This window comes from Sciurus vulgaris, assembly GCF_902686455.1.
Source record: "Sciurus vulgaris genome assembly, chromosome: 3".
NCBI lineage: Eukaryota > Metazoa > Chordata > Mammalia > Rodentia > Sciuridae > Sciurus > Sciurus vulgaris.
The window spans coordinates 170,984,213-170,995,289 of record NC_136463.1 but is presented as its reverse complement, the minus strand read 5'-3'; the positions used below and the strand labels follow the sequence as shown (position 1 = coordinate 170,995,289).

The 11,077-nt window shown below is 51.7% G+C and overlaps 1 protein-coding gene across 3 annotated transcripts; it reads left to right on the top strand.

Moving 5' to 3' along the window:
• The first annotated feature begins 734 nt into the window (after positions 1-734).
• DNPEP (aspartyl aminopeptidase) lies at positions 735-10,547 on the top strand. 3 transcript variants are annotated; one of them, XM_079133623.1, is made up of 15 exons: positions 735-858; positions 1,466-1,559; positions 1,647-1,735; positions 1,838-1,951; positions 2,212-2,337; positions 2,549-2,679; positions 2,966-3,041; positions 3,158-3,265; positions 3,982-4,059; positions 5,017-5,100; positions 6,046-6,206; positions 6,574-6,613; positions 6,721-6,822; positions 9,894-10,061; positions 10,399-10,547. In XM_079133623.1, exons 1-15 carry the CDS (start codon positions 853-855, stop codon positions 10,447-10,449), a joined length of 1,428 nt encoding a protein of 475 aa, XP_078989749.1. In that variant the 5' UTR covers positions 735-852; the 3' UTR covers positions 10,450-10,547. The 3 variants fall into 3 exon arrangements, with proteins under 3 accessions (XP_078989749.1, XP_078989751.1, XP_078989750.1); XM_079133625.1 differs by lacking the exon at positions 735-858 and adding an exon at positions 927-1,050; XM_079133624.1 differs by lacking the exon at positions 735-858 and adding an exon at positions 1,179-1,365.
• Positions 10,548-11,077: the final 530 nt, after the last annotated feature.

Genomic DNA, 11,077 nt, shown 5'->3' with positions numbered 1-11,077 from the left:
TAAGTGCTAAGAAAACAGATATCAGAGTCAAAACCCCAGGTCGGCCCAAATAGTCTTGTGATCTTGGGCAAGTCATTAACGTATGTGCCCCTCCAGGGCCTCCCTTATAACATTTACTAAGGTGAACAGAAAAGGCCGAGAAAAGACCTGAAAAGCTCTAGCAGTTGTTTCAGGCCTCTGCAATCAAACCGATGGAGTCCAAACTCCACCTCTGCATTTGCTACGTGGGACAGGTTGTTCCTTTCCGTATTTTGTTAGTTGATGTACAAAACGGGAACGGTAAAAGTCCTAGGTTGACAGGGCAGCTGTGAAGATGAATCGAGATAACACGATAAGCTTTATCACAAAGCTAGAGCTCATCGGGAGTCTGTGCATTAGCCATGCTGCTTTTATCACAAGGATGGCGGTGGCGAGAGAGAGCACTTTATATTGCTGGCGGGGGCGAGTATCCCACCCACTCTCTGCGGAAGGTGGTGAAGAGAGGCGGCAGGTTAACGGCTGTCCTAGCACCTCCGCGGCGCCAGAGGGCACTAGCCTGAGCGGCTTGCTGGTCGCTGCGGCGCGTTGGGCAGGTCGAGGGCGAGGTCCGTTGGGAGGCGGGGCGAACCACGAGGCAGGGGCGGGGCCAGGGCGCGGCCCTGCGAGGGGCGGAGCACACAGTGCGAGCCGAGGCCGGACTAAGGGCGGGGACCGAGCCTGGGCGAGGCCTGACGAGGGGCGGGGCGGAGGCCGTGGTGAAGGCGGGGCCTGGGCACGGCCAGGAGAGGGGAGGAGCGATAACGCAGCCTGACGAGGGGCGGGGCGGGGGCGGCCCGAGGCGTGGGCCAGGTGAGCGGACCTGACGGTGGGGCTATGCAGGTAGGTGGCTGCCGCCCGCCGGCTTACATTTTGATTCCAAACCCGGCCTGGCGCCCATAAAGGCCTAAACTTAGCGCGGCGCTGAGATGAGGGCAGGACTGACCCAAAGCGAAACCGAAACCCTGCTGCGGGTCAGCGGGGCTCGCTGGAGTTGGGGGGGGGTGTCCTGTGACTAATTAGTTGTGGGAGGAGGTGAGTTATTTGGTTCCAGCTTGGGGTCGTGCGCTTGGTGCAGACCGGTTCAGATTTAGGGGCTCTCTCGGGAGCTCGGAGTACTGCTACAAATCAGGATTTCTTGGCTAGGCGGGGACCTGCGGTGGGACTTAGTGGCCGGGCCAAAGCTCGGACTAGGGTGCTGGCCTTCTGGAGTAGCTGGCCCGGAGCGCGGCTAGGTGGTGGTCCTTTGGCGGGAGAACGAAGCTTTCTTTCAGCCCCGAGAGGTTTAACCCGGCATCTGGGTCTGCCCTTGGGAAGAGGGGCAGAAGCAGAGATCCGAGCCATAGAGCGGTAGCTAATGGGGGTGGGCGTGGCGGGGGGAGTCCTCCGGGCTCGTGTAAGAGATGGGAGCCCCAGACCTGGTAGGATCCTGAGCGCCCCCCTCCCCTAGGTGGCCATGAATGGCAAGGCCCGCAAGGAGGCGGTGCAGGCTGCGGCCCGGGAGCTCCTCAAGTTCGTGAACCGGAGTCCCTCTCCTTTCCATGGTAAGTAACCAGGGCAAGGGAGAATAAGGGTGGATGGGCTCCCCCACCACCGACTTCCATTGCCGTGAGAGGGTCCTTTTCCTACAGTTGTGGCTGAGTGCCGCAGCCGCCTCCTCCAGGCTGGCTTCCATGAACTCAAGGAGACAGAGAGCTGGGATATCAAGCCCGAGAGCAAGGTACTAGGGTTGAGAACGGATGGGTAGATCCCTTGCTGAGTCTCAAAGTCCTGTGTGACCTCTGGCCAACAATTCACACCCCTCTTTTTCATCCTTCTCCAGTACTTCCTGACCAGGAATTCCTCTACCATCATTGCTTTTGCTGTGGGGGGCCAGTATGTTCCTGGCAATGGCTTCAGCCTCATTGGGGCCCACACAGACAGTCCCTGCCTCCGGGTAAGGAGCTAGGGGTGTACTGGGGTGAGGGGAGGTTACAGGAGCCCTGTGGGGACAAAAGAAAGCCAGGAGGCACAAATTGGGGGGGGGGGGGGCGCTTTATTCCTTGGAGCAGAAGAAAATGTAGAACTGTTTTCCCTTCCTTCACACTTTGGCCCTTCATCTGACGCTGATATTTTCTCTGTATTTCCTCTGTATTGTCTCATGTCCAAATCTTGTCATTCAGCCTTCTCTGACTTCCTCCCCATCTTCATGGTCAGGTGAAACGACGGTCTCGTCGTAGCCAGGTGGGCTTCCAGCAGGTTGGTGTAGAGACCTATGGTGGTGGAATCTGGAGCACCTGGTTTGACCGTGACCTGACCTTGGCTGGGCGTGTCATTTTCAAGGTGGGAACCAGAGTTGGGAACTGGGGAGGAACTGGGTTTCAGCTGCCTGAAGATTGAATATCGCATTCCTTCCGGGTACTAGAGGAGAGCCCTCTGGGGAAGAGGGGTCGGGGTAACCCAGAAGACCACTATGGTTAGTCTGGGTGAAGTGAGAAGTTTGACCAACCAAGATTGGTAGACGCCCTGGGCTGACTTGGCCTGTGTGCCACAGTGCCCCATCTCAGGTCGGCTGGAGCAGCGGCTGGTGCACGTGGACCGGCCTATTCTTCGCATCCCACACCTGGCCATCCATCTGCAGCGAAACGTCAATGAGAACTTTGGGCCTAACACAGAGACACACTTGTGAGACTGGAGCAGGGGGCTGTTGTGGCAGGGAGGGATGGGGCATAGCACCAGGTGACAGGACCCCGGAGGGACCTGGGAGACCAATTTTTAATGGCCATAGTCAAGTTCCACTCTTGGGACCCTTGATGTTCAAGGGTCCTCACAGCTCTGCCACTTGGGGAGTGGGCTGGAGATTGAAGGGCAAGGGCACTTCCCCATGAGGAGATGCCCAAGTTTATGGGTACTCCACCCTGCCATGCCCTCTAGCCCTCTTCATGCTGCCCTCTCATACCTCTCCCTACAGAGTCCCCATTCTTGCCACAGTAGTACAGGAGGAGCTGGAGAAGGGGACTCCTGAGCCAGGGACTCTCAATGCTACCGTAAGAGGGCTTCCCTGCTCCTGGTGAGGGTGCGCAGAAGGGGAACCTATCAGTCCCCCGAGAAGAGGCAAGGAGAGGAAGAACAGACCCTTCTCCTAATGTCTTCTGTCCTGCAGGATGAGCGGCACCACTCAGTCCTCATGTCCCTGCTCTGTGCCCAGCTAGGGCTAAGCCCTGAGGACATCTTGGAGATGGAGCTCTGCCTGGCAGACACGCAGCCTGGGGTGAGGAATAGTTACAGGAATTTGTGGGTGGGGACCTCCAGGATTCCAGCCAGCCCTAGTATGTCCCCTGAAGCACTCATCCTTCCACCAACCCCTCAGTTACTCTCATATCTGTTTTCCCAATAGACACCACTCCCTCTGCTTCCACTGGTTCTCAAATAGGCAAGTTCCCCCCATCAGACTTGCCTCCTAGGGCTATCTGTGGGATGGGGACTCTGGGAATCAGACCTTTCATAAATTTCTGGGAATCTCTGCTACAGGTGATCCTATCTTCTTAGACCCACACTGGCTTTGAACCTCTAGGGGCAAGAGGCCTAGAGGAGGTGGCCACCTGTTCTCTGCCTCCCAGTTGCTGGCAGTAGGAGATTGCTAAGTCTTTGGACATTTTGTCCTGCCAGAATGTGTACTGAACTTGTTTGTCAGCTGGAACCTCTTTTTTACTTCTTGGATTATTGGTTTTTTGTTTTTTTAAGAGAGGACCAGTTTTTCCTTGTCCTACTGGAAGAGGTCAGGAGGTACAGAACCTCCCTTTCTTGTCAGCCCCACCCTATCCTATATTCTCTGCTGAGTCTGCACAGCAAGAACAGTGCCCTAAGCAGGGGTCAGGGAGTAGTTGCACAAGAAATTGAGGAGGCTGGCTCAGCTCAGGCCCTCAAGAGCAGAAGCTCGGGAGTCAGGGTGAAGACTGAGGTCAGCTGCCTGTCCTGTCTGTCTAGGTCCTGGGTGGAGCCTATGATGAGTTCATCTTTGCCCCTCGGCTGGACAATCTGCACAGCTGCTTCTGTGCCCTGCAGGTGAGGAGCTGAGGCATCCCAGACACTCACTCTCCAGGAGAGTTGGGGGTGGGGGATGGTCTGGCGCTCCAACAGGTAGTGAGAGAAGGCCCTGACTGTGCCTCAGTCTGCTGAGGTAGACCACAAGGAGGGGCCCAAATGCTGCACCCCTGGTCACACTACCCATGGCCTCTGTCCTTGCATTGGCCTGGGGCCAGGGACTGAGGTAAGAGGAGCTAAATAAATATCTATTCAGGGTGCCGTGGTATCTTTCCCAACTCTGTTTCTGCTGCTTTTCTTCAAGTTAATAACTGTTCTCAAGAGAAAGGCCTAACCTCTGTGCCAGGCGGTGTCAGCCATCTCCCTCCACTTCCTCAGCCCTGTTGCTGGCTTCAGCCTGCTCAGCCTTCTCGCCTTTACTTAGGACCTCGGGGTGGCAGTCTCTCCTCCTTCTGGTCTACTTTGTGTTACCTATCTTCTTTCCATCCCATTCAGACCTCTTTCTTTCCTCTTGCTCTCACTCCTCCCTCTGCCCTATTCAGTCCTTCTTTCCCTGCCCATCCTGTAACTGGAGACCGGAGCCAGACCTGGGGCCTGCATCTGCTTCTGCAGCCAGCCAGCTGGGATCATGGTCACCTCTCTGGACTTTAGTCTGTAAACTGAGGCCGAGCAGTTTACATGATTTCCACGTGTTTTGATTTACCATGATTCTTAGCTCCTCCTCTCCACCTTCCATATCCTCTTCTTGCCTTTTGTTGGGGAAGGTGTGGGAGCACCCTGATGATGATTTCTCCATCCTGGTTGGAAAGTTTGCCACCACTCCCTGTGATAGGCCTTCAGAGAGGAGGCCAGTGGGAGCCTGACCCATTTCCTGAGAGGGTACATGGACACAAGGGAGTATGGCCCCCAAAATGCTGTGGGCTAAGTTGTGGAAGAAGGAGTCGCAAGAATGGTGCACTTGTTTTTTTGCCCATCCAGGCCTTGATTGATTCCTGTGCAGCTCCTTCCTCCCTGGCCATGGAACCCCACGTGCGCATGATCACGCTCTATGACAATGAAGAGGTGTGTGGAGAGCTTGGGAAAGGGCCCCTCCGTGGAGTCTTTAGCAGTCACCTTGTGCCGTACACCTGCCTACCCTGAGCCAGAGCTATTCTGGAGACCTCAGAAGTTGGGGGGAAGGTTGCCTGTGATTCCTTAGCACTTGGTATCCCCTACTTGCTCAGCAGATATCTGCTTCTTCCAATGTGACCCCATCTCCCACATCTCTCTGTGCCATTTGGCAAGCTCATTCCTCAGCTGGGCTTATTCTGCCCAATTCATCCTTGCAGCCCAAGGATTCAGTAAATAATAGGTCCTTTGATGCTTGTGTGTGTTAGGCTCTATCAGAGATGCTGTAATAGAACTTGACAGGGAGATAATTCTCCATTACATAACTGCCCAGGTCAGTGTTAGCACTTCAGGTCTCTGCCATCCTGAACACCTGGCTTCTGTGTGTTTAGCTATCATCTTTAAGTTAGCAGGGAAGGAGGAAGGGGCAGAGGAGGAGTGGATGCCTGTGTCCTCCAAGGTGGGCATTCATCACTGTTTATGTGTATGGAACTAGTGTAGCCATATTTAGCTGGAAGGAAGGCTGGGAAGGTCATCTGTAACTGGGTAGTTAGGTGTTAGTTACAACTTGGGTGTTCTGTTATAAAATTATAGACAGCAGTCTCTGTCACCTGCAGTGTGCTGGGGTGCCTCTGCTGAGCCCCAGAGGTGTTGGGGGAGAGAGGAGAGGTCAGTACAGAGAACCCATCAATTTCTACCCTAGAAATGACTGGAAATTAGTTTGACCCCAGCCCACTGTCAGGAGTTCAGTAATGACCCACAGTTGGGGATGTTGCTAAGCACACCCTCCTCTCACCTGGTGACTCAAGAGGTCCTAGACCAATGTAGATGCTGGACTTATGCTGGCTACCTGGCTCAGGCTGTGTCCAGACCCCCAGAGTCAGGTCTCTGTGTCTCTAGGTGGGCTCAGAGAGTGCCCAGGGAGCCCAGTCTCTGCTGACAGAACTAGTGCTGCGTCGGATCTCAGCCTCACCCCAGCACCTGACGGCCTTTGAGGAAGCCATTCCCAAGTCCTACGTGATCAGTGCAGACATGGTCCACGCTGTGCACCCCAACTACATGTGAGTCTCTTGTACCTGATGGTCCTTACACAGCCAGAGCCGAGGGAGAACCCACCTTTGGGCTCAGCCTCTGGATACCATCTTCTCCCTCCCCTTCCTCATCCTCATTCTGCCTGGAGGTGCTTCAAGACTTGGTCAAAGTCATGTGATGCCTAACCTAGGTGTGTTGAATAGGCTTTATTACAAACTCATTTTCGTCTGTTGCTAAAGGCTGCATGGTATGCTGTGTTTAGAATGACTCTGAGATCTTACTGAGCTGAGACAAAAAGAGTGCTGTGATCTCTTAGTACAGTCTGCCCCGGGAGGGGTGGTAGGTGTTGACAGGCTCACTGCTGTGTGCCATCTGGCTCTTAATTGCTTCTTACAGGGACAAGCATGAGGAGAACCACCGGCCTTTATTCCACAAGGTGAGATGCTCTCTTCTTAGAGTTGTGGGCCCCTGACCAGCACTGGGCCCCATCTTATTCCTTCTGATCCTGCCACCATCTCTGCCTCCGCCTTGACTCTTCCCCAGGGCCCTGTGATCAAGGTGAACAGCAAGCAACGCTATGCCTCCAATGCAGTTTCAGAGGCCCTGATCCGAGAGGTGGCCAGCAGTGTTGGGGTGCCCCTGCAGGTAAGGGCAGACCCTGTCTGGGAATGTGTGATGGAGGGAACAGAGTAGGGACACAAGCCATTGGGCCCCCAATGAACAGGGATCTTGGTACATGGCTTTTGGTGGAGGGTATCCCACTATGTGGAAGAACGGGAGTTTTGGATGCTGACAATGTTGGCTTTGCTGTGCCTCTAGCTGTGTGAACTTGGAGTGGTCTCCTAGGCTGTCCTAGTCTCAGTTTCCACATCTATAAAATGGGGGTGATAATGATGCCTACTTTGTTAGATTTTTCTGAGGCTTAAAGGTGCAGTGTGCTTCTGGCACACTGTGGATTCATCCTGCCTTTTTCACGTACAGCATCCTCATTTCCCACTTCTCTCTTGTATACCCTTACTCTTCCCCCTGGGGGTGCTCAGGGCTGGGGAGCCTGAGACCCTAACTACTCATTTCCCTCTTGCCTTAAATCACCCATCTAGTCTTTTTTTTCTCACGCGCGCGTGTGTGTGTATGCACATTTATTTCTATATTTTTTAATCTGTGCGTCAGGGACTAAGCTCACAGCAGTCCAGTGACAAATATAGCAAGCAAGTTTCAGTGGAGTCAGGACAAGGACCCTGGCATTCTGACTCCCAGCCCAGTGCTCTTTCTGCTGCAGTGCTGCTCTTTCCCACCCTGTCCCATGTAGAGCCATGTGGTTCCATTCTCAGGAAGGCTTTTAAAGGAAGTGATGTCCAGCTACTGGGAAAGGCAGCTCTGAGCAGATCTAGAGGAAGAGCATCCCAGGCACAGGGAGTGGAAAGGCCACAGGGGACAAAAATGTGCCTCATCTAGTAAGAGGAGAGAAAGTCAGGGTGAGACCAGGCGGCGCGGGGAGAAGCCCACCTAGGCCAGTCATGCAGGGCTTCAGGAGCTACGGAAGGGCATGTGGGTTTTATTCTAAGGCAGTGCAAAGGCACTGGGGGATTTTTCCATTGTAGCTTATGCAGAAACAGGACATAAATACTTTACCAATAGAAGCAAGAAAATAACAAGTATTGAATACCCAGAGATTTGTATGTATTCTGCCAGTTGTTTTTCTATACATAAACTAACATACATTTAAAAAATTAAATTGTATTGGATATATATTTGTTGCTACCTCTTTTCACTCCATTATCTCTACCTTCCATTTCAGTAATTTTTGTTTCAATGAATTTGTTCCTCATAATATTCTTTACAACTCTTTGGCCCACCCTGGTATCCAGTTCAGGACCAGACATTGTATCTGACTGATATGTCACTTAAATATTTTCTAATTTAGCACAGCCTCCCTTGCTCCCCCTCATTAAAACAAGTAACATGGGCTTGTTGAAGAAACCAGGCTGAACATCTCATATAGTGTCTCACTTTCTGGATTCATCATCTTCTTCATGTTGTCATGCTTGCACCTCTAGACCCTGAATTCCTATAAACTGGAATTTATATCCAGCTTAATGACATCAAGACATCATGGCTGTGTCTCTTTCATATTGTACCTCACACATAATGGTGACAGGGTTTCTTTTCCTTTTATGACTATCAGAATCATGAATTTTCATTGATTTATTGAGATCCAGTCCACTATAATTATATTTGATGCTCAAATTGTCATAACTCTGACCAGCAGAAGCCTTTTCAGTGTAACTCCTGTGCACATCTGACATGACTCTTGAAAGTTGCCTTGCTTTTTACACAAGAAATTTTAGACTCAGAGTTCAGTAGTAGAGTACATGCTTAGCATACATGTGGCCCTGGGTTCAATCTCCAGCACATACATACAAAGCAAAATATGAAATAATAGGCTTATCTTGTTCATTTAGCTCCCCAGACTTAGTAGCTTTGGGAGAATGATGGTATTAGAGGCCATGGTCTGGCATGCACCTAGAGTTCATTGGATGGAGGAAGGGAGATAGTTTTTTCTTTTCTTTCTTCATTGTTGTTGTTGTTTATATTGATGATTGAACCCAGAGGTGCTTTACCACTGAACTACATCTCCAGTCCATTTTAATTTTTTATTTTGAGACATGATCTTGCTAGGTTGCTGAGGCTGGCTTTGAACTTGCAGTCTTCCTGCCTCGGCCTTCCAAACCACTGGGATGACAATATGTCATCACACACAGCAAGGAGATAGTTCTTGGGGATCACATCCATGAAAATAGTTAGAAAATGTATATGTATTTTAAAAATCATGAGTTAACACTGTAATTTATTTTTTATTTATTTATTTTTGTACTGGGGATTAAACCCAGGGGCACTTGACCACCTAGCCACATCCCCAGCCCTATTTCATATTTTATTTACAGACAGGCTCTCACTGAGTTGCTTAGCACCTTGCTTATTTATAATTCTGTTCTCTCTTACACTGAAAGTCCTTTTTGTTGGAAACTTGGTCTCCCTATGTTGCCCAGGCTGGTCTCAAATTCATGGGCTCAAGCAATCCTTCTGCTTCAGCCTCCTGAGTAGCTGGGACCACAGGCATGCACCTGACATGCCTGGCTGAAAGTCTTTTCCCCCTTGCAGTGATGGGATCCAACCCAGGCCCTCAGGCACACTGGGTGTGAGCTCTACTACTGAGTACATTGCCAGCCTTCTGAAAATGTTGGTGTATCTAACATTATGTTATGATTTCCTTATTGTTTTCTTTTTTAACATACATGAAGAAAATAGTTTCAGAATGCCAGTAGCAGTATTTTTTAAATGCTAAAACTATTGAGTGATTTTTCTTTGTGTGTGTGTGGAGGGGGATGATAAGCATGCGTGTGACAAGGATAGGTGATCTTAAAGTCCCCTGCCTGCTGTGTGGGGAGTGGATCGTGGAAGGTGAGGTGATGGCAGCTGGAGTGAGGGTGGTGGCAGTGCAAATGGAATGGGACCACTTCAGAAGAGCTTGTCCTCTGGGCTCTGCCCTTTAGTGCCGGCCTCGTGATTCATACTGGTAACGTTCATGCTCCAAGGGGTAGAACTGGACCATCTCTCAGGCCCTTCCAAGGAACCCCGAAGTTCTCAGGTGGCTTTCTCCTTGACCTTAGTGAGCATACACTGCACGTGGCTCATGACCTGCCTCCTCTCTTCAGGACTTCATGGTCCGGAACGACTCCCCCTGTGGTACCACCATTGGCCCTATCTTGGCTTCTCGGCTGGGGCTGCGGGTGCTGGACTTAGGCAGCCCCCAGCTGGCCATGCACTCCATCCGCGAGACTGCCTGCACCACAGGAGTGCTCCAGACCCTCACCCTCTTTAAGGTAACTCCCACCCTCAAGGTCTCTGGGCTCCTTTCTCCTCTAGTACCTGGATTGGTTTGCTGGGGCACCAGCACTAAGTGCTGGCCTAGGTGATAGGGGCTGGTTACCATGGTGCTACCATGTGGGGAAACAGTGTCCTCGTTCTTCTCAGGGCTCAGGGACCCTGACCAGTCCCTGAGGAAAACAAGGGGATGGAGAGGGGCTGAGGGATAAGGAGGGGCAGCTTCAAGCATGGTGAGGCCTCTGTGCTTCTTGTTGGGGCCCATGCTGTCAGGAGGTGAGGGTGGGGCCCCTGCATCTGGTGCCTCACTAATTTCAAATCCCATGCCTCTTGTAGGGCTTCTTTGAGCTGTTTTCCACTCTGAGCCGTAAACTTGTAGTGGATTAAAGGCTCTTGGCAAGACTTCTCTTCTACCCCTTTGTACCAGAAAGGGAAAATCTCAGATGAGCTAAAGCTGGATTATTAAAATGGATTTTTCACTCAGACTTTGTTGTGCTTATTCGGAGACTGTAGGGGTATGGATTGAGCCAGACTTGGACCTCTGGGACCAGGGCAGAGGGGGAGCCTGGGACGCAGGTAGAGGAGGCCATGGCTCCCAGGATCTGCTAAGAGTCCTGTTAAAAACCTCTGTTCTATCTCAGGCACATGCCTGAAATGGGTGAAGGCCAGTGGGTCACAATCAGACGGTCACTTCTCTCACCCCAGCCCTCCCTTCCCCTGGGCGGTGGCTTTGGTGCTCTCCCCTCCTTTCATTCCCAGAGTAGTCTGCCCTCTAAGGTCTCTGATGAACATTAGTCCTCTTCTGAGCTGCCCTGGGCTGCCTAAGCTGTTTTCCTTCCTCCCCAACCCCTCCCAGGAGCTGCAAGGAGAAGGGCACAGTCCATGTTTATTATCCTCCTCCTCTTAGTCCCTGTTATCATTTATCAGGCTATTATCAGGAAAAGAGACTATCATCAAAGAATTAAGTCAAAGTCTGCTTATAAGCCAGCCTCCCTTCTGTCTCCCAAATATATGT

Bases quoted from the DNA above. Each gene is read 5' to 3' on its own strand.
- DNPEP (XM_079133623.1), top strand. The intron at 3,042-3,157 runs GTAAGAGGGCTT...TCTGTCCTGCAG, and splicing joins CAGGGACTCTCAATGCTACC to GATGAGCGGCACCACTCAGT. The intron at 6,207-6,573 runs GTGAGTCTCTTG...TGCTTCTTACAG, and splicing joins GCTGTGCACCCCAACTACAT to GGACAAGCATGAGGAGAACC.